Here is a 26,613-nt window from a genome sequence, read left to right on the forward strand (position 1 = left end):
ATCAAAGTAACATCTGGAGAGAAGACTAAAATGTGTTCTTGTTCTTCCAGATTTAGAATCCAATTCTCAGAAAACAAACTATCAATGATAGCAGTGCTGAAATAATACAAATCAAGTATATTAACCATTACTTGCCATTATAGTCTTTTGTAGCTTAGAAAATAATTACTACTTAACATGTATTTCCATGAAAAAAAAATACTACTCATGAGTTCCAAATGAATTAATCAGTAATATGGTTTAGATGTTCTGTCCCCTCCAAATCTCATGTTGAAATGTGACCTTCAATGTTGGAGATGGGTCTAGTGGGAGATGTTTGGGTCATGGGGCCAGATCCCTCAAAGATGGCTTGGTGCTATCCTCACAGTAATGAGTGAATTCTCACTCTCTGGGTTCACGTGAGATTTGGTTGTTTTAAACAGCCTTGCAGCTTCCCTTTCCCTCCCTCCCTCTTCCTTCCTCTATTGTTCTTCCTCTCTCACCATGTGATACACTGGCTCCTCCTCCACCTTCTGCCATTACTATAAGCTCCTTGAGGCCCTCACCAGAAGCAGATGCTAGCACCACACTTCTTGTGAAGCCTGCAGAACCGTGAGTCAAAATAAACCTCTTCATAAATCACCCAGTCTTAGTTATTCCTTTATGGCAATGCAGACTGACTGACACAATCAATAAATTTTTAGAACATAATTTAACTACAGCTGAAAAACAACAAAAATATGGAATGAAATTAAGTGTAGGTACACAGTAATTGAAAAGAAATTTTGGAATTAAATCTTCTGAAAGTATATTACACATTACTGGGTAATAAAAAACCATGACCACTGAAAGAACTCTGAATTCTCCAGAAATAAATAAGAGTACTAAACTTACAAGAGTAAACTATTCACCTATACCTTTGGAAATACACATCAGAAAACATATAGCTAATGATTTCCAATCTTTTATAATGTAATTCCCTACTTTTAATTCAAAGACATTGTCAGTAAGACACAAGTAGCTTGGGGTGGCAATTTTTATAAAGAGTAATATCAATTTGGATCAACAAATATAAAAGAAATTTGTTTGACCTACAGTCTCAGTGCAGATAATCATATGACTTCTTAAGGCTTTTTGAAATATTAAAAATAGCTCCTAAACTTTTATCCACTTTTCAGGACCACTAGAATTCTGGAACTACCAGATTTTAGATAAAATCTAATCCAGTCTCATAATGAAAAAAAAAAAAAAAAAGAAACAAAAATCCAGAAAGATCAAATCAGTGATAGTGGCATAGTGGCATAGTGGCAGGGCATAGAACACTGGTTTCCCATCTTCCAGATCAGTATTTTTTTCCACCAGATCATGTGGTCTCACCAACAAAAACAATAAAATGTGTATCACTTCTTATTCAAATCTATTTAGTTCTTGAGTTCACATAGTTTGAAGAGAAAGTTCAGATAGCAACGGATATTGCAGAATCTGAATCTATTTGGTTCTTGAATTTTCAATAGCAAGGAATTTATTTGAAAATTTATCTGAACTTATTTAATTCATCAGTTTAGATATTTTACGAGAGGTTAACGGAGAATATTTTGATGCATCGTTTTCCTTTTCATGTATGTGTTTCTAATTCTATCCTTCCCTCCCCTTCCTATTTTTTGTAGTAGGGGTGGCACAATAACTTAATTAGAAAAGATCATTTCAGTTTCCCCCAACTCCAAATGTCTCTTCACACAGAATATTGTAGAAAGTTCCTAATCACCACCAGCAGTAGGATGTACAATAAAGCTGAACAAATACGTAAGTCAATATGCTCAGTAGTCATGGGTCATTTTTTATTATCCTGCAATAGTTTCATAATGCATTATATACATTTTATAATCTATGTAATTTACATATAGGGCTAAAAAATTTATAAAATGGGGGTATATATGAGATACCCCCATAATCCTCCTGAACAATTCAGAGATATTCATCCCCAGCTTAGGTGGGTCTTTGTTTCTTGTCCCCATTTCTTAATGCCAAAATAACACTGCTCTGGGTTAACATTTTAGTCATTTCCAAGTTTTCTGAAAAATTTTGCCAACATTCTATTGCAATTGTTTTTCTAGCACATTGTAATGTGCTTCCACTGCTAGATACAACTCAACAAAACAAGCTCTAGCAGCCATACTAGATGTCTATCAGACAACTGGGGGAAAAACAGTAAAAAGGCAGTGTCCATTAATAAAAAGTGTTATCTTCCACAACCATTGTATTATATCATCAAAACCCGGTAATCCCTCAATATAAAGAGTAATATTAATAAATCTAACTTTTTAAAGTATTTGTCACAGTAGAATATAAGAATAGCAATAATCTGAACTTCTCAAAGTCATAATAAACAACTGATTTTTCACTAATAATTTCATTCTTCCCTTACCAAAACCTCCTGGGATGAAGGGAATAAATGAAAAACCTTACAGACTTAGATTTCTTCTCCTTTTTCACATCATTCTCCATAGAAACATATTAACAAGTATGCTAGTTAGAACACCAGAAGGGAAACAGCAGCACACACCCTTGCCCCCATAACTAAGAGGTATAGTTAAGCCATATAAAAAGACAAATTTAAATTCATTATATTATTACTTTATCTATGGATAAGCCTAGCTGTATATTTTTCAAACAAAAACAGGAACTAAAGGGCAATACAATAGAAGAAAATCTGGTCTACTTTAATATCTAGCATGGAAGCAGCCAGGGGAGTCATTTGACCTGGGCTGCACTTTATAAATTTATAACATATTTAGAATTTTAATATAATTTTCAAATTAGGTTACATATTTACATGTGGCAGGAATAAAAGGAAGCTTTAGCCTTATAAATTTAAACTTCTTTTTTTTTTTTTTTTGAGACAGAGTTTCGCTCTTGTTTGCCCAGGCTGGAGTGCAGCGGCGCGATCTCGGCTCACCGCAACCTCTGCCTCCTGGGTTCAAGCGATTCTCCTGCCTCAGCCTCCTGAGTAGCTGGGATTACAGGCATGCGCCACCATGCCTGGCTAATTTTTTGTATTTTTATTGGAGACGGGGTTTCTCCATGTTGGTCAGGCTGGTCTCGAACTCCCGACCTCAGGTGATCCTCCTGCCTGGGCCTCCCAAAGTGCTGGGATTACAGGCATGAGCCACCGCGCACAGCCATAAATTTAAACTTCTATCCTACTGGACTTACCTTGATGTTACAAATTAATAATAGATCCTTTAATGATCTTGGGTGTATAGTTTTACTTCATTTTGTAACTGTTTCTTTCTTTTTTTTTTTTTTTTTGAGATGGAGTTTCGCTCTTCTTGCCCAGGCTGGAGTGCAATGGCCCGATCTCGGCTCACTGCAACCTCTGCCTCCCAGGTTCAAGCAATTGTCCTGCCTCAGCCTCCCGAGCAGCTGAGATTACAGGCATGCACCAACATGCCCGGCTAATTTTGTATTTTTAGTAGAGACGCGGTTTCTCCATGTTGAGGCTGGCCTCGAACTCCTGACCTCAGGTGATCCACCTGCCTCAGCCTCCCAAAGTGCTGGGATTACAGGTGTGAGCCACCGCGCCCGGCCCTGTAACTGTTTCTAAAGTTTAATTTATTATACAAAATATTTAGAAGATAAAAAATTTTTATAACCCACTCAAAAAGTAAAGTTGCTAAGCCTCTCTCAATCTGTTTCAGAGTTCCCCTTTCTTATTTTCTTAGTTGTCTTAGTCTTAATTTAGTTTCTTCTATATGTCTAGTTTCTTTACCTACCCTAGGAAGGGCATCAGAACTAACACATCTTCAACCTCACAAGGTTAATCTACCCAACTAATTAGGGACAAAAGTCTATAAAAGCACTTCAACCAGGCTAAAGCATTATTCAACAAACATAAAACATTAGTAATTACCTGACAAAGGACTTTTATCCAGAATTTATAACAAACATCTACAAATCAACAGAAAGCAAACAACCCAATTAAAAATGAGTAAATGACTTGAACAGATCCTTTAAAAAGGAAGATATATGAATTGTCTGTAAGAACGTGAAAATGTGCACAACATCATTAGTCATCAAAGATACGCAATTTAAAGCAAAATGAGATACCATTTCACACCCACCAGAATAGCTAGTAACGGAACGATAACATCAATTGCTCAAAGGCATGTGGAGCAACTGTAATTCTTACATATTGCTAGTAAGACTCAAATAATACATTTTCTACAACAGTTTGGCCGTTTCTGATATAAATAGCTTTTATATTAGATAATATAAATAGCTTTTATGTTTTATATTTTAAATATACATTGATCCCATAACCCAGCAATTCTACTCCTAGGTATTTTCCCATGAGAAATGGAACAGATGTCTAAAAAAGAGACTTACACAAGAATGTTCATGGCAGCCTCATTAATAATCCCTAGCTATTTATTATAACTCCTTTCAGAGAAAGTAGTAAGAAGGTACAAAGAATAAAAAATTATTCTTGCAATTTAACTCTGGGTGAGTAGGAAAGCATCAATGGCACTAATTAAAGGAGAACACAGCAAAAAAAAGAACAAGTTTTAAAAGCAAAGTAAGTTTAGTTTTAGATCCAGTGACTTAAAATTCTTCCCATAATATATATGTGAAGGTGTCTAGAAAAGAATAATGAAAGAGGCGGTGGTTCATCTAAACAGAGGTGAAGTGTTGAAGCCAGGAGAGGGGATGAAATCTGGAAAAAAATAAACCTGGGGAAAAGGAATAGGTACATGTACACACATACACACACACACACACACACACACACACACGTATATATACATATATGTACCTACATATGTATATGTACTATATATTCATATACTATATATGCATATATACCATACATATGCACATATACACTATATGGTATATATGTATATATACACCATATGCATATATATACACACTATACGCATATATACACTATATGCATATATACTATATATACATATATAAGTAGATTATGTGTATATATATATACATATATACACACACATACACACATATATATACACACACACACACACACATACACGTAGATATATGTATATAAAATCTAAGGACACTGTCCTTAAGGTATGACATTCTAGGGACAGTATAAAGATTAAATAGTAAAGAAGGTAAACAGAATTCTTAACTATTTTGTGCAAGGACTCCTCTGTCAGTGTGGTTAAGCCCACAGGCTCCTTCTCTGAATCATGTTTTTAAATGCATGAATATATAGGAAACAAACTATATTAAAATAGTTTTATATTACTATAATATAGTAATATATATGTAATATATATTATGTAACATAGTAATATATGTAGTATATATTATGTAATATATGTAATATATATGTATTATGTAATATATGTAATATAGATGTAATATATATGCCTCTTTTTAATGCATTAAAATATAAAATCTAGTAGTAAGTCCAATGTCTACCATAATTTCAAAGTAGTGAGAATGTAAAAAATAATTAAAGATATGATATAAAAATATTTATGATTTCTATTACTGGAACAGGTACTAATACCACTGTTGTTTGTTGTCTATGCTTACAGTTGAAGTAAATGTTACATTTCAACCAAGGGTCAATGAAAATAAAAATGTAATTTTTTCAACCATTCAAGTTCATGGACCCATGAAATCCTATCTATGAACTTTTGGGCAAACTATGTGGATCCCAGGTTAAGAATCTCTGAGCTAGAAAGTAAAATTAAAGATATATAAAAATCTGATAAATAGTATCGTGAAAATTACAGCAGCAAAGCTTTGTATAGGCTGATTTTAAGTTGCAATTATGAAATGTTATATCCGCTGTTTCATTTCTTGTAACTGTGAGGTAGAAAAAGAGAGGTCAGAGAACAACCTGCCAAGCAAAATAAAGTAGAAAAGATTCAGACGTTTCTGAATATTATCAGAAAAAGAAAACAAATGTTTAAAAATGCATCCCCAACAGGGCCGGGTGCGGTGGCTCACGCCTGTAATCCCAGCATTTTGAGAGGCCGAGGTGGGCAGATCACGAGGTCAGGAGATCGAGACCATCCTGGCTAACATTGTGAAACCCCGTTTCTACTAAAAATACAAAAAATGAGCCAGGCATGGTGGCGGCCACCTATAGTCCCAGCTACTCGGGACGCTGAGGCACTATATATGCACATGTATACTATATGCATATATACTATATATGCACTTATACATTTTTATAAGCTACTCAGGAGGCTGAGGCAGGAGAATGGTGTGAACTCGGAAGGCGAAGCTTGCAGTGAGCCGAGATTGCACCATTGCATTTCAGTCTGGGCAACAGAGCGAGACTCCGTCTCAAAAAAAAAAAAATCACTGATAACCACCATAACCATAGACTGCCATAATTATTCTGTAACAATGTTCTCAGACATTCCACTCCCATCCTGCTTCATCCAGCTTCCACTTCTTATATAAGCTAACGACATATTCCACCACGCAAGACAAGTTCAGAAGAGATGAATAATAATGGCACAAGTCTTTCAGCTAGCCTCTTACCCTTGATATACAAAACACTTAAGTATTATAATTGAAAAGGAAGGGTAAACCATTTTCTTCTTATAGGAAAGCAGTCAAGCAATTTACTCTAGATACACTACCCCAATGTTCATATTTCTCTGCACAATAGTCTGAGTTGTAGTGGAAATTTGACCAGAGATTATTTGGAATGCTGAATCATTTCCCAAGATAGAATGTCTTTTTTTTTTGCCTCCTCAGCAGTGATGACACTTGCTATTAAGTAGCATAAATCTCTGAACCATCAGTCATTTAGATAATGCCTTATTCCTATCACGGCCGCTTTCAACACAGCTTTAAAGTTATTGTCTAGAGGCTATTGTGGAGAATTATAGTTAGGGGTGCCACAAATGTCTGACTTGTTAGAACATAACCAATCTAACCAGTATGGTACTCAAGAAATATCAAAACCTTTATATAAGCTTTTAGATCTACTATAGTTGGGGCATTCCTATGAACAAATGTAAAACAAAGTAAAAGTGTTAAAAAGCAGATTTGTTTCCAAAGAAAAGCTAATATTTTGACAATACAGTGAAACCCAAATAAGGGTAAAAAGTCAATTCTAAGTCAGTTAAGTTTTGTAAGGACCACTATGGACTACTATAGGATTTAAATGCATTATTCTCTGGTCACGACAAGACCATGCAAAATATCTAAATGCTACAATAACAAGCAGAAAGGTAAACTGAGGAATTAGGCTTAATAATCAACTACCAAGACTCATACTATTGCTCTATTTTATCTACAGAATGAGCCATAAAAGACCCTCCCAAACGTTGTTTTTTATCATCTTTAATTTTCAAATAGCATAAGACTGTAAGCAAAATGCAAACAAATTCCTATTAGTGAGTATTAAAAAGAATCATTTACCTAGAAAATACTGTAATAGGATAATTACGGAGGCACAGAGCTAGATTTCAAATAGAGATCATCTTTCATTTTCATAAGTTACTAAAAATCAATTATCAAAACTCTAATATAACTATGATACTTGCTCAGGGTAATAAAAGATACTGAGAAAATCTATGTATTTTCTGCTCTCTAGGAGTTAACAACCTAGTATGGAAGAATACAATATAAAGATTATATATTTCTTGGAAGAATATGTAGGGGAGAGGTCCCCGACCTCTAGGCCACAGACTGGTACCAGTCCATGGCCTGTAAGGAATTGGGCTGCACAGCAGGTGAGCAGCCAGCAAGTGAGCATTACTGCCTGAGCTTTGCCTCCTGTCAGATCAGCAGCAGCATTAGATACTCATAGGAGAACCAACCCTATTGTGAACTGTGCATGAGAGGAATCTAGGTTGCATACTCCTTATGAGAATCTAACCAATGCCTGATGATCTGAGGTGTAACAGTTTTATCCCGAAACCATCACCCTGCAACACCTTGCCTGAGAAAAATTGTCTTCCACGAAACCTGTCTCTGGTGCCAAAAACGTTGGGGACTGCTGATCTGACGGCTCATTTTGTCTTCAGTTTCAACACCCCTGAGATGACAAGAGAATCAAGAGCTCATATATTATTCTCCCTTTTGTATCTCCACTGTATCCTACTATAACAAGCAATGTCCTCCTTGAGACTAAACACTAAACCTTACTCATGTATTTGGTGATCAACCATGGCACCACAACTCAGTAAGGTAACTCAATGAGTATCTCATAAATGAAATGACTCTTCACTCTTCAAAGGGAATAAAGACTGCATTAATAATTGAGCAATAAACTAATCTTTTAAAATTGGTAGCGAACAGAAAAACAAAAATGAGAAAACATTCCTTTATTCTCTCACACTTTATACCAAAAGTTACTAACACTCGCTGAAAGGAATTACTACAGAAAAATGATTTTTCTTCTGGAAGGCTTATGAGTTAGCTGGTTCAAAGGCTGGCAAGAATGAAGACTTAACACATTGCTTATGTTGCTTTCACTTTGGCTTACTATTTCACCACTGATATGCACTGCAAAGAATAAATACAAAGTCAAGGATAAAGTAAGTGGACATGGGCTTCCTGAAATTTCTTTTTATTCTACAGATTTGATGGTCTCAACAGCCCATGTAGAATGAGGAATATGCCAGGTCACAGGAATATAAAGAATACAGAATCATAGGACCTTTGCTTTTTAAAACATTTTAGGAGTTTTTGGCGGGGGTAGGTTAAGGGGTACAGACACATTATCATAAGAATCCATACCATTACCACAAAAGAAAACTTGCCAGACCCATTATGTACTTCCAAATTTCATTTGTTACTCACACCTTAAGATTTTAGTGAAAGCCATGTCCTACCATAGCTTAATGAAGCTACCCACCCTAGGCGGTTTTCCTCAAAAGAGGATATGGGCATGGTATCTTCTTTTAGTCTTAAATCTAGTTTACCCATCCTTATTCATGCCACTGTCCATAGTTTTTTGCCGAATTAAAGCCAGGACCTGACCACTGTATTTGTGAATGTCCTAGACTTGTTAAAGCAGAAGTCTGATTCCCTTGTGACTACAGTTTTCCCTATTACATCCTTTAGCAGATATATAGTCTTTTTAAGTAGGCTCATTGATTTTAGTTACTTTAAAATGTACAATTAAATTATTATTGACTATAGACCCCTGTTGTGCTATTAAATACTAGGTCTTACTCATTCAATCTTCTACCTTTTCTTTGTACCTATTCAGTATCCCATTCCACATTTTTAAACTGGAATATTTATTTCTGTAAGAAAGAACTGCCCCTTCCTCCTCATTTATTTATTCACTTATATCAGTATTAAAACATGGATACTTATTTTATTTTACAGGTAATAATCCAAATTATTGTTATAACTATTGTTGTTTACTTTGTTGCTCAAATTGTTGCAACTCTGGCCATCAGGAGCTCTTTCCGGATGGCTCCTGTGTTCCCATACTTTTTTTTGAGCACTTCCTTACTTTCTGGCAACACAAAATGCTCCAAGCTCATCTTTATTTTCCTAGCCCCAGCCATGAAAAAAACCACTTCTCCAAGGGGCTTTGGTTCCTTTTATTGGAGAATTCTAATTTTATGAAGGATATATATAAATAGAAGTCCTGCACTTCAGCGGACATCTTAAATAATAACCCCTGACTATACGCACATACTATTTTACAGAGCACTTGTCTTAGTCCATTTGGGCTGCAATAATAAAATACTTTAGACTGGACAGTTTATAAACAACAGAAATTTGTTTCTCACAGTTCTACAGGCTGGAAAGTCTATAGATAAACTTTACAAAAACTGTATGAGCAGGCTGTGGATATAATATACAACTAGCCAATAGCAGACAGTAAACTGCAGCAGACAGTTCATAATTATATGTAAAATAAAAATGGTGAAATAATATACAAAACTAATTTATCACACTTCCCAGGTACAGTATTTAATCACACCCTCTGCAAGAATTATAGATTCCTTATATCTTAGTAAATAAGAAACATGGAGAAAGAATAAGACACTGAGGTTCCAAAGTACTTTAGAGATAAGGGTAATTCTTGACAGCAGTTTAACTACATCACATTATTAAATGAGGTACACGGGAAAACTCATGTATTATCAGAGCATGTTTTACAGAGTACTATTATTATAAAAATTGCATTTAAAAGATGATCTTTATGTGAGAATACAAACAAAAAATATCGGAATCACTCATGACACAACAGAACTTCAACCTTTTATAAAATAGTTGAGATGTTGGATTGATTCAGACACTGGCTTATAACTCGGGGCTTTTTTTTACACTGGAATTTAACGTCAATACAACTAGAATATACGAAGTATACAGAGAAAATTATCTGGCAAAAAAATAGCTGACCCAGCAATATACCCCTCCTTTTCTCCCCTTTCCAAGTTCAGGAGACTTACAATATTTCAGTCCTTGGTTAATTTCTACAAGCATTACAAATTTCACTTTTTCCTTAAAAGGCCCTGAACTTGAGATTCTAATACCACCTAATTTAGTATGCTGGGCTATCTTAAGTTTGTAGGCAGACTACAATCAAATCAAAGTCTTATGGTTAAGATATCAAGAGGAAATAAAATTTTAAGAATTCTAGATTAGAGTTTTAGAAGCATTATATATAATGGCTATGAAAATTTTCTGTATTTATGCTTTGACAACGTGTATCTTTAAAAAAAAAAAAAAACTAGTCAAAATAATTGTCACAGTAGTTTCACTCTAAAGTTACCTAACAGCCTGCTGTTTTTATTACAGACATAACCACTGTTTTAAACACATTTAAATACCATGAAGAACTTAAAAACTTAGAGACAAAATTTAAAAAGAAATAAGAAATAGAAAAATCAGAGAAAAGCAGACCTCTAAGACATATAGATTTTCTGAGGAGTTTAAAAAAACCAAACTCTTGTTTCCACGGCATCCTCTAACACACAATTTGTAGCAGGAAAACTGCATATGTAAACATCAGTTCTCATAACAAAACAAAACCATGAAAACCCACCTTAGAAACTATTATTTTATAGAGCAAAACGTTAAGACATCTAAACATATGGCAACTAAGAAGGTGAATGCTGACCAGTAAACTGCTTTCACACCATCTTTTGAGTAGGCTCCTCCTTTATTTCCTTGGCCTTTTAGCAATTTTTCTGAACTGTATTACTGTATATGGTATCCTAAAATTTGTTAGACTGCTTTAGCCATGCTATTTTAAAAACCACACACATGCATGTAATGTGTATAAACATGCAGTTTTTTAAAAAAGGTTTCATTTTCCCACCACTTAGACCTAAAATATCTAATTTAGTAAATTGAGAAGCAAGTATATATCCCATGTTGAAGAGTATGTTATGTTTTTGTTTTATGTCACAGACTTAAATTCACTTAAAACATAAATGTATTATACAAGGAACTGAAAATATAAATCTTATTTAGGTATTCCTTGCCTTTAAGGAGTTTAAAATTTACTAAGATCAGTACTCTTAAGAAGATAATGACAAAATAGTATCTAAAATTGACAAAGAAAGGTAAAACTCATGGTAGAGTAAAAATTATCCTTAAAAATCCCTTAAATAGCCCATAAGTGCAGTCTACATCTTTTAAGATCTACAATCTCATACATCATTGTGTATTAGGAAACATACATCTTTTAAGCATGGGAATTACACTCTATCTGCAGAGATACTTAAGAGTATGTGAGGCATATAGAAACTAAGAGCTATTAAAAGAAGAAAAAATTGCAGAGAAAAGGGAACCCATGTGCACTGTTGGTGGAAATGTGAATTAGTACAGCTATTATGGAAAACTGGATGGAAGTTCCTCAGAAAAACTGAAAACTGAATTACTGTATGATCTAACAATCCCACTTCTGGGTATTCACCCAAAAGATTTGAAATCAGTTTGTTGATGAAATGTCTACACTCCCATGTTCATTGTAGCATTATTCACAACAGCTGAATCATGGACTCAAGCTAAGTGTCCAGCTGCAGATGAATCTGAATAAAGAAAATGTGGTGTGTGTACATATGTGTATGTGTACACACACACACACAATGGGATACTATTCAGCCTTAAAGAAGGAAATTCTGTCATTTGCAACAACATGGATGGAATTGGAGAACATTATATAAAGTGCAGTAAGCTAGGCACAGAAAGATAAATACTGCATGTCTTCAATTATATGTGAAATCCAGAAGAATCAAATTCAAGAAGCAGAGAGCAGAATAGTAGAATACAAGAAGTACAGAGTAGAATACAAAGGCTGGGGGTATGGGAAATGGGGAGACAGGGTCAAAGGGTACACAATCTCAAAAGGAATATGGATGTGTTGGTTTTTTTTTTTTAGATTTATTGCACAATGTGATGAATAGAGTTAAAAACAGAGTACTATACCTTTCAAAATCACTAAGACAGTAAATTTCAAATGCTGTCACCACAAAAAATGTTAGGTATTTGAAGTGATGGATGTATGAACTAGCTTGATTTAATTATTCCAAGTTGTGTCCATAGATCACTTTGTACCCCATAAATTTATGCAATCATAAATTGTCAATTTAAAATAAGAACATTTTTAAAAAAGACCAGTAAATCCATTAACTCCAGTATCACCATCTGTATAGAGTGTATTCTCACCAATCAGAACAGATACCCACATGATATAGGTTTTAGTTTCTTATTATCCTCTCTTTTTGGCAAAGCACATCTAATTTATGTTCCATTTTGCATATACAATGTGTTACAGGAAATCTAAGAGGGAAACTTTTATTTTTGCCTGGAGGTAGTGAAAAGAAAAACAGGAAAGGAATCAGGGAATATGAAACATTTCTTCCTTGAACGATGATTTAGAGTTTATCAAGCAAAGAGGAAATGAAAAGCAGCAAAAACACGGAAGTACACATAAATATAATTGGATTTTAGTGTTGATACTAAGCAGCAGCAGATAAGGGAATAATGGCTTTGTTTTAAAAGAAAGTGATAAATATGCGGAGGGTTATGGTGAAGCCAAGAAAATATGAACACCTACATGGTCGATAAAAAAATAATATTAAAATAATATTTTAAGTAGAATCAATAGGATTGAGGGGACCTGGTAGATTCAGTTACTCAACAAGTATTTAGTGTGAAGTTTCTAATCAAGGTAACTGGAGGTATGGGTTATTTATATAAGGAACCTGGGCCACAGAGTAGGGTTTTAAACTTCTCATTTTCTGGAGAGCAGAATAGGAAACATTCATTACACATGTATTGAGCATAAATACATGTGCTAAGTACTAGAAAAAAATGATGAAATAAAAGACAGTGTCTGTCCTCAAAGATTTCATATTTTAACGGAGGAGACAGGAGTAGAAGTCAAAAGGAATAACTAAAATTTTCCAGTGTTATACATATTACCTCCTTTGAAATTCTTGTGGGTTGTATCTGGAAGTAGATAACCTAGAAGCAGCCAGGAATATGAACTTGAAAAATCAGGACTAGCAATGCAGATTTTCTATCACTAGGATGTGAGAGCCTGAAGCTTAAGGTTGTCCAGGGAGAATGCATAAAATTAAAAGGAGGCTGAGAATTGAGCCTTAAGAGAATAACATTTAAGGGATGAAACAAAGAATAAGAAAATCGACCTTACCTGACTTATACCTTCCTCCTCATATCAAAGGAAAGAAAAAAGAGAGAAAATGGGAAACAATTTTCAGAGGAGTAAAGAGACAATTTTCAGAGGAGTAAAGAGACAATCTTCAGAGGAGAAAACGGTACAGTGAAAGCCAAAGGAAAGAGAGTTTCCAAGAAAGAGAGGAGTGATGAACAAAGTCAAATACTGTAGGGTCTAAGCAGCGTTAAGGGCTGAGAATATGTCCTTGTTTTTGGCAAATTAAGGGGTTTAATGGACATCTGGCTTTGCGTGTGTACTGTCCAGCAACCAAGTCTCCTGTTTTTAGTACCCTAATTCCCCCTTTTCCAGGATCTAGCTAGCAGGTAGAGAGTACCATTATAAAAAGCATACACACTTCACCTGACAACCCTAGAATCTTACGCTTTTTATACACTTGGTCTCTTTGGGCATATTCATTTTCCAGAGTGCTATTCTCATCTTTTGACTACATGTACAATCGATGTGGAAGAGGCCAGATCCCTCCTCTCCTTCTCAGCCATAGTGATGATGCTAAGGGTGGGCAGACAGATGTTTTAGAATGGGCCAATTAAATGAATCCTCTTAGGACTTGGAAAAATGAACACATTATGGAAGCATAAACCTCAGGTCATGCAGACTTGTTTATTATAATGTGTCCTTGGCTGTGGTTTCTCTGTATTCTTGGATTTTTTATTTGCCAACCTTGGCCCTCTAGCCTCTAGATAATTGTGAGAGCCCTGAATAGTCTCCCAATAACCCCCTTTTCCTTAACATGGCCAAAGTTAGTAACTTTATATCAAGAACCCTGATACAGGAGCTATCCATTTTCCTTTGCTTTCTTTTACTGAGGGAATTCTGCTCAACTGTTATCACTATTGTAAAGCCTGTATTGGAAACAATACACTTTCTTCTCCTAGCTCTTACTTCAAGTAGAATTTATACTTCTTGTAATTCCATAAAATCTATTTCTTAAACTCTGTTATAACAAACAATCACACTGTATTTATAGTGTACCTCAGCTGAAGAAGGCAATGATTCAGTGAAAGAGTTGAGTTTTAAAGGATGTACAGAAAGGTTTGAGAAACTTAAGAACTGTACAAACTACATAATTTGAGGATCACAGTTCAGTGAGTAGTTTCTGCTGTCAGTGAGGCTGTAGCAGCACTCCTCGTTGAATGTGAAAAACAACAGTATTTACAAATGTGTTTAAACCACTATGCACATTTTCAATCCTGATGAACTAGAGCTTTTATGGGGGAAAAATGCCACCTCAATTTTTTTTTAGACAAGAACAGCATTAGAACATCAAAAGGTCAAAGATAGTTCAACATTACTTTTTAAGTGGAAAGTGTAAAGATGATATTAAGCTAAAACCTTTTTTGGTATATCATTTGAAAAACTCAAGAGCCCTTAAAGTAATGTTAAAGGAAGGAATGCTTATTTTATGGTGTTCAAATCATAAAACTTGCATATGAAGGTATTCATGATGTTGTACAGAACCATTCTTTATTATTCATCAAGGAACATACGGAGAAAGAAAATCTTAAGGCACTTCTGATAATAGAACATGCTTATGTATATCTCTTTCTGGTTAGCATTATTTCTGAAGACAATATTTAAATGTACTCTTTTGCCTTCCAATTGAATGTCATTAACGCAGCCTATAGACAAAGGACATGTCACACACTTCAAGCATATTGATGATGAATATCTGATGTGGGGTGCTAATACATTTAACACTTCTTTAATGTAGGATTTATAAAAGAGTTTTCATAAGATGATACTATTAGCCAATCAGGCTTGGAGGAAAATATCACTGTAAACAATGAATGGAGTATGGAAGAATCTAGTATATATTTTGCTAACTTCCAGGAGTTAACGAAAATGTTGACTGTAAAGCAAAAGTCTTACATCGTGCTAAAGGAGGCTGAATTTAATGAAATGGACAGTAGAAATGTTGAAGTTTATAAGTGAAAAAATCTTTCCACTTGATGCTCATCATTAGTCAAGCAAAGAAAAAGGAGTCACAAATACTTGACACCGAATCTTAAAAAAAAAAAAAAATTCAGACCACACAAATAAAATATTTGTTGTTACAAGTGAGTTTGATCATGACAGGAGAAGACTCACCACCTTAAAAAATTAAACTACAAATAGAGTATTGGGCGACCAGGAGCTGAAAAAGTGCAAGTGAAGTAACTTTAAACAGTTCATTCATTCTGAGTTTTTTCATCCAGTTGCTTTGTGTATGGCTTCAGTTGATGGTTCAGAGCTACTTCCGTGGATTCAGACAAGGATGCACCTCAGGCATCTATTTCACTACTTTACCAGTTCACTCTGGCTTAACTCACTACCAAACAGCAATGGGCACTAAAGCTCCTATTTCTTTTTTTAACCACTATATTTCACTCAACCAACTCTATAATCGATTAATCAGACATTTAAAAAATTGCCTTATTTTGCAAAGTGCTATTGACGATCATTAATTATCTAACATTATTTCGTTATTTGTTTACACTATAGTACATGTTCATTGGTGAAGTTAACTATTTCTTTGTATGTAAAGAAACACAGACAATCTCTAACTCCCCTTCCTGCTTTAAAATGCTACAATTTTAGATTGTTCTTTAGAGAAAAACAAACATTCTATAAAACGAAAGAATGGGAATGGCAATCACCTACCACATGCCAAATCCATAATTCCTCAAAATTGCTATTATTTTAATTCCTGAAATATATTTCTCCTAAGATCTCTATGGTTTGCTGCCTCAACTTTTTTTACATCTCTGCTCAAATGTCATCTGATTACCACTTATAAAAATGTAATCACCATCTCCATGCTTTATGTCCCTCTTTCCATTTTGTCTCCATGGCACTTATCTATATTCATATACAACCAGCCTGTGAGAGGTTTGGGTGTGTGTATATACACATTCAACCACAGGTATAATTTACTTGTTTATTATCTGCCTCCCTTCACTAGAACATAAAGGTCCTTGAAGACAGGGATATTTTTTCTTTTGTTCAGTAGAGCAGTGCCTGGCATATAGTAGGAGCTTAGTAAATCTTTCTTAAATTAATGAACTAGTCATGGACCAGAAATATGTTTTATAAAGACCAACACGCTAGTTGTGCTTGGGAGAAAAGTCACAATTGGGGAAAAGAAAGAACTAAATTAGTAGCATTCTATACAAGAACACACAGGTGATGATACAGTTGGTGAATTCACGAGTTACTCAAGAAAACTGTGAAAAATATCATTAAAAAGCCTTATTTAAGACACTATAATACTAACCAGTCACATAGCACATATTAGTTCTTCCGTTACTTCCACATAAAAGTGCTTCTTCCCATAAAGTGCTTAAATATAAAGTATTTTGAACAGCACATACAGATTGCTATATATTAAATATAGGCTAATTTTACTGACTGCCATATTAGAGACAGCACAGGGAAGAAGCATTACCTAAAGACAGATGGTAATTCAAAAAATAGGGCCCCAAACAGAATTACATCTCTTTTGATCATCAGGTCTGCATTCTCACCTACTATACTTTCTCAAATGAATTAGAATACCCAAAAAATTATTTAGAAAAACTCCTAACAAATTATATAAAGATAAATAAAAAACCCATTTTCTTTCCCCTCAAAAACAATTTTTTTTTTTTTTTTTTTGAGATGGAGTCTTGTTCTGTTGCCCAGGCTGGAGTGCAGTGCTGCGATCTCGGCTCACTGCAAGCTCTGCCTCCCGGGTTCACGCCATTCTCCTGCCTCAGCCTCCCGAGTAGCTGGGATTACAGGCGCCCACCACCACACCCAGCTAATTTTTTGTATTTTTAGTAGAGACGGGGTTTCACCATGTTATCCAGGATGGTCTCGATCTCCTGACCTTGTGATCAGCCCGCCTCGGCCTCCCAAAGTGCTGGGATTACAGGCGTGAGCCACCACACCCGGCCAAAAACAGTTTTTTAAAACTTTTATTTTATGTTCAGGGGTACATGTGCATGTCCGTTATGACAAGCAAACTCATGTCACAGGGGTTTGGTGCACAGACCATTTCAACACTCATGTACTAAGCATAATACCCGATAGTTATTTTTCCTGATCCTCTCCCTCCTATCACCTGCCTCCCGTCCTCCTCCCTCAAGTAGGCCCCAGTGTCTATGGTTCTCCTCTTTGTGCCCATTAGTTCTCATTACTTTAGATCCCACTCATAAGTGAGAACATGTGATACTTTTTTTTTCTGTTCCTGCGTTAGTTTACTAAAGATAATGGCCTCTGGCTCCATCCATGTTGCTGCAAAGGACATGATCTCATTCTTTTTCATGGCTGCACAGTATCCTATGGTATATATGCACCACATTTTCTTTGTCCAGTCTACCACTGATGGGCATTTAGGTTGATTCCATGCCTTTGCTATTGTGAACAGTCCTGCAGTGAACATAGGTATGCATGGGTCTTTATGGCAGAACAGTTTATATTCCTTTGGGCATACACCCAGTAATGGGATTGCTTGGTTGAATGGTAGTTCTGTTTTTAGCTCTTTGAGGAATTGCCACACTGCTTCCCACAATACCTGAGCTAATTTACACTCCCACCAGCAGTGTATAAGTGTTCCCTTTTCTCCACAACTTTGCCTGCATCTGTTCCCCTCAAATTTAAACATTTACCCCAAAAGATATTAGGGATGTACAAAATCACTGAAAGAATAATGACTAAACATTTCTGAAAGGAATTTAGAATCACTTATATTTTCAGTATTTTTGGCTGATCCCTAGAACACCTTAGAATATTAGCACTTACGTGTCACCTGCAAGGACCCCCTCATGATGTTTATCTAAAGGTCTAGCATACTACAGCTGTGAGTTACGTTTTTAAAAAACCGTTGAAAGGTCATCATGATTTTAAAGCATTGCTTTTGATTCTGAAAACATTTCTTTTCTAAAAGATTTAAATGCACTCAATTAACTGATTGAGCGTTAATGGTGCCAGGTACTATTCTAGGTGCTAGGGATATAACAAAACACAAAATCCCTGCCTAATTTGTTCTTATATTCCAGAAGTGGCAGATAAACAGATTTTAAGAGGAGTAAGGGAGAGTTTAAAAAAATAATGTGAGGGCCAGGCGCGACAGCTCACGCCTGTAATCCCAGCACTTTGGGAGGCCGAAGCGGGCAGATCACGAGGTCAGGAGATCGAGACCATCCTGGATAACACGGTGAAACCCCGTCTCTACTAAAAATACAAAAAATTAGCCGGGCATGGTGGCGGGTGCCTGTAATCCCAGCTACTCGGGAGGCTGAGGCAGGAGAATGCCATGAACCTGGGAGGCGGAGCTTGCAGTGAACCAAGATTGTGCCACTGCACTCCAGCCTGGGCAACAGAACGAGACTCCATCTCAAACACAAACAAAAAAACAAAAACAAACAAACAAACAAAAACGTGAAAGAGTGACTGAGATGAATTATCAATAGGGTGGTGAGGGCAGTGCATCGTCAGGAGAGAGACAATATTTGATGATATGAAGAAGTTAGCAATGTGCACTGGTAGAAACAGGATTCTAGACAGAAGTAACAGCAAGTCTAAAGATCCTGAGAAGAAAATAAGGTTAGCTCATTTGAGGAAAAGCAAAAAGCCAGTAAGTATTCAAAAGAATGAATAATAAGATGTGGTCAAGGAGGAGGCAGAACCAGACCACATAGAGTCCTTGAGAGATTTTATTCTAAATGACATGTAAAGCCACTAAATGTTTCTGGACAGAGGAATAATGATCTGGCTGAGGCTTGAGAAACATCATTTTTCTTTTTTGCATAGAAAGCTGAATTGGTAAGATGGGGGAGAAGTAGAAACAAAAGGACTAGTTAGAAGGCTCTTTAGTAGTATAACCAGACCAGATGGGCCTCAGATTAAGGTGGTAGCAATGGAAATGATGAGACATGGTGAGATTTAGAGTAGATTTGAAGATACAGACTTGATAATAGGTTGCATGTGGGCTGTAAAAGATACTGAGAAATCAAAGAAGGCTCCTGGCCTTTCGGCTTGACCAACTGAGTCAAGAGTGATACCTTTCACAAAGATGGAAAAAGCTGGGGAAGGGGAATAGGTTAAAATCAAGTGTTCTGTTTTAGACAGGTCATTGTGGGATGCCTATTAGCCACTGTAGTGAAGAATTATCAACTAGGCAGTTAGATATATGAGTTGGTAAAGCAGGAGGAAAGGTCAGGATTAGATTGAATATGTAGTTATTATCAGCACACACATGATAATTAAAGCCATAGGACTGAGTGAGGTTATCAAGTGAGTGAATGTATATCAAGAAGAGAAGACAGCTGAGGACTAACTCTTACGGCTCTTCAACATTTAAAGGTCAAGAAGAAGAAAACCAGCAAGAATCATGTGAAAGAAGCAATTTGTGAGAAAGGCAAAAAAAAATCCACAGAGTATAATTTTCCAGAAACCAAGAAAGTGATCAGCTCTATCAAACGACGCTGAAAGGCTAAGATGAGAAATGACTGGCATTCCTTTGAATAGGACAAGATGGAATTACCAGTGAAATTGATAAAACAATTCAATGTTGTGGTAGGAAAGAAAGTCTAACTAGGATGGATTGAAAAGAGAAGGGAAGGTGGAAAGTGGAGATGGCAAAAGTATGGACAATAACAAATATTGTTACTAAACACCTACTGTGTGCTAGTTCTTGAAATATATTAGTTAACAAAAATTCAGTTCCTCATGGTGGTTATATTCTAGCAGAAGGCAACAGATAACAGTAAACAAAATAAGTAGAGTGTATAGTATAATAGAAGGTGATTGTTCTACAAAAACGAAGGAGAATTTTTAGTTGGTGGAGGTTTGAGGAGAGAGATAAAATAACTTCCTATAAGAGAGGAAATCGACTAAATAAAGGAGACTTAGAAAACAGCATGATTGGATGTTTTCCTTGTCAAGTTCAGCTATTTCAGAGTAAGTGTGTCGTAAAAGAGAACTGAATTAAAACACAGATAAGATTCTGAGTGTTAAGTACGACAAAGGCAAAGAGAGGAAAGGGAGTTAAGATTTTACGTGAAAAATGATCATGGTTATCAAGCCCAGTATCTGAACTGAGTACAGAGAGAAGTGAAATCATGAGGAGATACTCAACAGTGAAAGTGGTGTGGTCTATACATTGAAGGCTGCAATGAGGTGAAAAAAAAAATTGGATACCTGCACAAATAATCCCATTAAAAAGTGGGCAAATGACCTGAATAGACATTTCGCAAAAGAAAAGCACACAAATGGACAACAGGCATATGAAAAAAATGTTCAACATCACTAATCATCAGGGAAATAAATGCAATTCAAAACCACAGTGAGACATCATTTTACCCCAGTTAGACTGGGTATTATAAAAAAGACAAATAATAACAAATGGTGGCTTGTGTGAAGAGGAAAGGGAACTCTTTTACAGTTTCTGGGAGTGTACATTGTACAGCCACTATAGAAAATAGTATGGAGGTTTCACAAAAAACTAAAAATAGAACTACCATACAATCTAGCAACCCCACTACTGGGTATCTACCCAAAGGAAAAGAAATCAGTATATCAAAGAGATACCTGTATCCCCATGTTTACTGCAGTACTATTCACAACAGCCAAGTTATGAATTCAACCTAAATGTCTATGAATGAATAAAGAAAATGTGGTATATCTACATAATGGAATACTATTCAGCCATAAAAAGAATAAAATCCTGCCGTTTGCAGCAAAATGGATGGAACTGGACAGCCATTATGTTAAATGAAATAAGCCAGGCACAAAAAGACATATATCACATGTTCTCATTCATATGTGGGAGCTTAAGAAAACGCTGACTTCTAGAGGTAGAGAGTAAAATGGTATTTATCACAGGCTGGGAAGGGTGGGAGGGGATGAAAAGGTTGGGTACAAACCTACACAGTTAGCTAGAAGGAATAAGTTTTAGTGTTTGATGGTACAGTAGGGTGACTACAGTTAATAACAATATATTGTATTTTTCAAAATAGAAGCAAAGATGTGAAATGTTCTCAACACAAAAATAACTATTTGAGGTGATGGATATTCTAAATATCCCAATTTGTTATTACACATTGTATGCATGTATCAAAATATCACATGTATCCTGTAAATATGTATAAATATTATGTATCAATACAATAAATAAAAAATAAATACTGGAATGAGAGTATTGGGATAAGATGGTAGTCAGAAAAAGGGACAGGTAAAATTAGATTTGGGAGGTGATAAAGGTACACGAATGTGGGAAAAAGTGGCTAGAGTAGAATAAAGGAAAAGAGCGTTGGAAATGAAGAGATCAAGTAATGGAGAGGCCAGGGTGTTGGATGTATCAGCTACACAGAATTTGAAGTCAACATGAGCTATGATGGGAATAGTATTTGGGAGGAAGAAGGCGAAAAGCCTGACAGAGACGAAAATGTAGATGCAATACTTTAATGCCATGGCTTCAAAGAAGGTTATGGTTTTGAGCAAGCAGGGCAGATATAAAGATCTTGGAAGTTGCCTGCCAGTTGCCTCCTTATGTTACATAAAATAAGGAATTAAAAACAATAGCAAGTGAGAAGTCTACAAAAGCATCCTTTATGAGCACATAGGTTTCAATTAGAGCAATAAAGAAAGAGGAACACTCAGAGAAGAGATTGAGGGATTCTGTTGATGGAAGACCAGAAGTTCCAGAAGACAAAGTAGAAAGAATTTGGGTGATTGTAAAGGGGTAGGAGACTGGGTCAAATTAGGGAATTAAAAAGCCAAAGGAAGATGAAAATCTGGGTGATGATGGATGAACTGGTAGATTTCCTTTAATTCCTTCTATGTGGATGGACTTGTAAGTAAAAGGGAGATTTTTTATCAGAAATGTAAAAAGTCCTCAATCCAGTTCTAATTTTAAGTGTGTTCTTAGAATTTGTTTACTATCTTACAGGTACCTGGTAAGAAAAGAAGAAAAATCTTTTCATGAACACCTCTGAATGCAGCTCATAATGGTATATCTGTTATTTTATGGCAATTACAATTCCCTGAGAGTTCCAAAAGGGCAACCTATATAAGAGAAATTCAAAGTGTGACCACAATGACATCACAAAGGAACACTTACTAAGAAACATTAAGGCCTGAATGAATCATGTTAAATTTACATAGTCAATCAAGGATGCCTACATTCAGAGAAAAGCGATCTAAAAGATTAACATTACCTGTTTTTAAGAAATCAATTACTTCATCATCAGTCATAATCCAACTGGTTAATGAACCATACTAGTATTTATATCATGCTAGAGTACAAAACAAAACATTAACAGTTTAAAAGGAAAAGGGCCTGCGTTCCCAAAAGGCACGGAAAAAAAAAGATTTTTAATATAAAACCTGGCTATCAGTTAACTTCAGGGAAAAGAGTTTGTTAATAGGAGCTTTCAACTAACGACATCAAATCCATCAAGAAGGTCTTCAGGAAAAAAATATAATTGTGGGTACGCGAATGCTAAGCATGTGTGGGTATTAAAAAAAAGCAGGAAAAACATATACATTTTGATGAAGGATGACTTTGTTATATAGATAGCAGTATGATTCGTTCAGCTACTACGTACATATTATCTGTCCAATTTAGTCCAGTCCAGCAGCCTTCAATTTAAAAATAAAAGATGAGACATCTTCCTGAATCATAAGCCAGTGACTTAAACATTTTAGGTGATTAGAGAATCTGTAGCTAAAGGCCAAAATAACTTAGTTTACATTTCATAAGGATACCTGTAAACAAGACATTTTATATCTATATGCCTATGTTTATCAACATTCCAAACAAACTGGCTGATATTCAAACTATACACAGTAATACTTTAAGTACAAAGCAGAGAAAGGTAAACTATATGTACGTACAAAATAATTTACTTCTTCAAAACGAACAAAGGAAGTACTAATACTACCGAATATTCGGAGAAACTGAAAGATATCTAGGTAGTTTATCTTAGTATTCATTTATTCACCCAAGAAATACTAACTCAGGACCTAACATGCAGGTACAGTCCTAGTTGCCAAGATTCTGCAATAAACAAAACAAAGTCCCTGTTATTATGGAGATTTCCATTCTACTCTAGCACTCTAGTTAATTTTAGTGTTAACCTCTAGAAGGAATTCAATTTTTAAACATTTCTAAAGTAAAGAATATACAAAATTAGTTAAAGTTCACCTTTGTCCTAGAACATCCTCCTCTTCGCATTTGACTTATTCAACCCTGAAAGAGTATTTTTGACTAGCTTCTAAATACAATGAATTGCTTGAGCTGTATTTAAGTAATACGCTTCTTCCAGTCTTGAGATGGTTTAATGCCAGCGGCATTCCTACAACCTATTTATTATTAAGCACTATAAGGGAATTAATCACTGAAATTGTTCAGAGGCCACATGAAGAAAAAATAGAAACCTATAAGAAATATAGAGTATTCCCCATAGTTCCTCTCTAGTCTGCTTAATTCAAATAAAATAATTTTAATCCTAGTCTGCTAACTAGTGGAGAATGGGAAGTGTTTTCTACTTAGTACTTAAAAGAGTCTAGGTGCTCCTCACACAGAACACTGTTCATTTTTTGAACTTCTTCTGAACGGCTCAAATGTTCAGCACACAGAGCTAAAAATCATGGTATTTAACTTCTCTGAGCTTCATTGTTCCTACCTGTTAAACAGTACTTACCCTCTTAATATTGTTTTGGCATTAAATGAGACAGAGCATAAAAAAGGTTTAGTGCTCAATCACAATTGATGATATCAATCATCATCATTATCCCAGGTAGTGATATTCTCAATGGTAATAGCTTATATTTATCATTAGCACCATCTCAAAAAGCAAAATTTGGGAAAGACAATAAATTAGTTACCATAAGGATATTAAAAGATTTCTTTATGTTTTAGCAAGATGATCAACATGCATATGTTCCTCAAACTAAGCAAAAGATTTAAAGTACCAGGAATACTAATGCCATCCATATCCAGGATCCCTAAAAATGATTGCATTTGGGATATTTTCAGGGAAAAAAAAAATCTGCACTAAAAAGATGTTTTAACAACATGTCATAATGCTACTCCAAAGACTCAGAAGTATTTCCTGTCTTTAAAATAATATTTCTTGCCTTTTACTTCAAAGTAGAGTTAATAGTAGAAAAATGGCAAACTAACAAAGGAGTTAAGACCACTTAAAAGATATTGTTATTATCTTCTAGCCCCATCTTGGTCAGACCATTCGGAAATCTCTAAAATGATTTTATTGAAAGCAAATTTAAAAAGCCCAAGTAAACAAGCATAAAAACTTTTATGTTTAATTAAATCTGGAAAGTGATGAACTACAAATAAAGAAATTAACAAAGGCCTAAAATAAAGCAAAAACACTAAGAAGAATCTTTAATTTAAAAACTCTGCAATCTTTCAAAAGATGTTGAAGAAATCCAGAAATGGAGAGGTCACTAAATATCCAAGAACACTCACCCAACCATTGGTAGGAGACCTCTTGGAGACCCAGATGCTTGAATCAGCTGAAATAGTACCAAGTTTTTACTGATTACTCTTAACAGGGCAATGGAGCATACGCTAACTCCATACTATCAAAAATTAAAGGCTATTATTATTGATAATTCTAGTTATTACCATTACAAATGACTCAAAGGAAAAAGAGACTGAGTAATGAGTTCCAAGGTAAATGAAACTTACTGTGTGCATGTGTGTAAATGTGTATATTTCTTCCAGTTCTCTTAGTGATACAAGCCTGATAACGTAATTCTTCCTGTAAGTGAATACTAACAGAATAAAATTTTCTAAATTAATGTTATAAAATCCTTAAAGAAAGTGTGTAAAATTATTGTTTTAAAGAGATGGGGTCTTGTTGCCCAGTCTGGCCTTGAACAACTGGGTTGAAGCAATTCTCCCACCTCAGCCCACCTATTAGCTGGGACTACAGGTACGTGCCACTGCACCTGGCCATAAAACATTGTTAACACTGTACTAAAAATTTTGAAAAAAGATTTGATTTTTAAAGATAATGCAGATTTCTCAACAGTAACACAAAGGAAAAGATTTTCAGTCTCTTGCTCTTAAAAATTATAGTTCTTAATTTTAGGCCTTTAAATTTTATTAACGACTCTTCTAATAAGAGGATTTCCATATTTCAACATATAAAAGAACTTAGAACACTTAAGACTAAACAAAAGACTCTTGTATCACAGTCAGGTACTATTTTAAACATTATTGATTTAAACATGAAAGTTATCAATTTAGTAGAAAAATATCTAGTGATATCTCATTCCAAAGAGGAGTAAAATAGGGTCAACAAGTAGATGATGACAATATGGTAATGTTTTCTTAATCTCAGAGTTGAGAGAGAGGATAATCCCCCAACCTAAACATGCACCATAACTTAATCCAAAGGTCCAGGTGGTAAAAATAAGACACTCCATTACTGTGGGAACAGCCAAGAACAAAACATGAAAGGTCCTACATTTCTCTAATTCTCCCAAGTAACTAAAATATAAAAACTACTTCTGCTTGATACATGAGTGTAAAGTAAGGGAACAAGTAAAACAAAAGCTATTTGGTTTGAGTAGTTTGGAGAGACAAGAAATAAAAAAGAACATTGATTTTTTTAATGTCTACGAAGCAAATTCAAGTTACCAAATAAATATTGAAATAGCAAGTCAGCAAATATACTCCAACCAAGCTGATAAGTGATTTCACTATTACATTATCAGGCATAGCTTTGCAATATAATATTATATATCCATAACTTACTGAACATGAAATAAATTTTGAAGTGTTCAAGACAGCAATACAATAAGGAAGACCAGAAGCATAAGAAAAATTTTTAAAGGTGCCTATAATAGATGAGGAAAATGTGTGATAAAGTCAGAGAGATACTTGAAAATAGAATGCTGAACAGGAATGCCTAATACAAGACTAGTACTAGAATGACTGAGACTCCTACTGTCCC

At 35.1% G+C, this 26,613-nt stretch overlaps 1 protein-coding gene across 21 annotated transcripts in view; it reads right to left on the bottom strand.

The window, feature by feature from the left end:
• Positions 1-26,613, bottom strand: part of LCORL (ligand dependent nuclear receptor corepressor like) — a 180,249-nt gene that overhangs the window by 92,732 nt on the left and 60,904 nt on the right. For 2 of the 21 annotated variants that reach the window (XM_063663548.1, XM_054485845.2), the window contains one exon: positions 25,119-25,165. The exons of the other annotated variants lie outside the window; for them this stretch is intronic. Coding sequence is in view for 1 of the 2 variants with exons in the window: in XM_054485845.2 (XP_054341820.1) it covers positions 25,119-25,165 (47 nt within the window). In the remaining variant the exon portion in view is untranslated. The remainder of the gene's footprint in view (positions 1-25,118; positions 25,166-26,613) is intronic. 21 annotated transcript variants of the gene reach the window in all.

This window comes from Pongo pygmaeus, chromosome 3, assembly GCF_028885625.2.
Source record: "Pongo pygmaeus isolate AG05252 chromosome 3, NHGRI_mPonPyg2-v2.0_pri, whole genome shotgun sequence".
In the NCBI taxonomy this organism is placed as follows: Eukaryota; Metazoa; Chordata; class Mammalia; order Primates; family Hominidae; genus Pongo; species Pongo pygmaeus.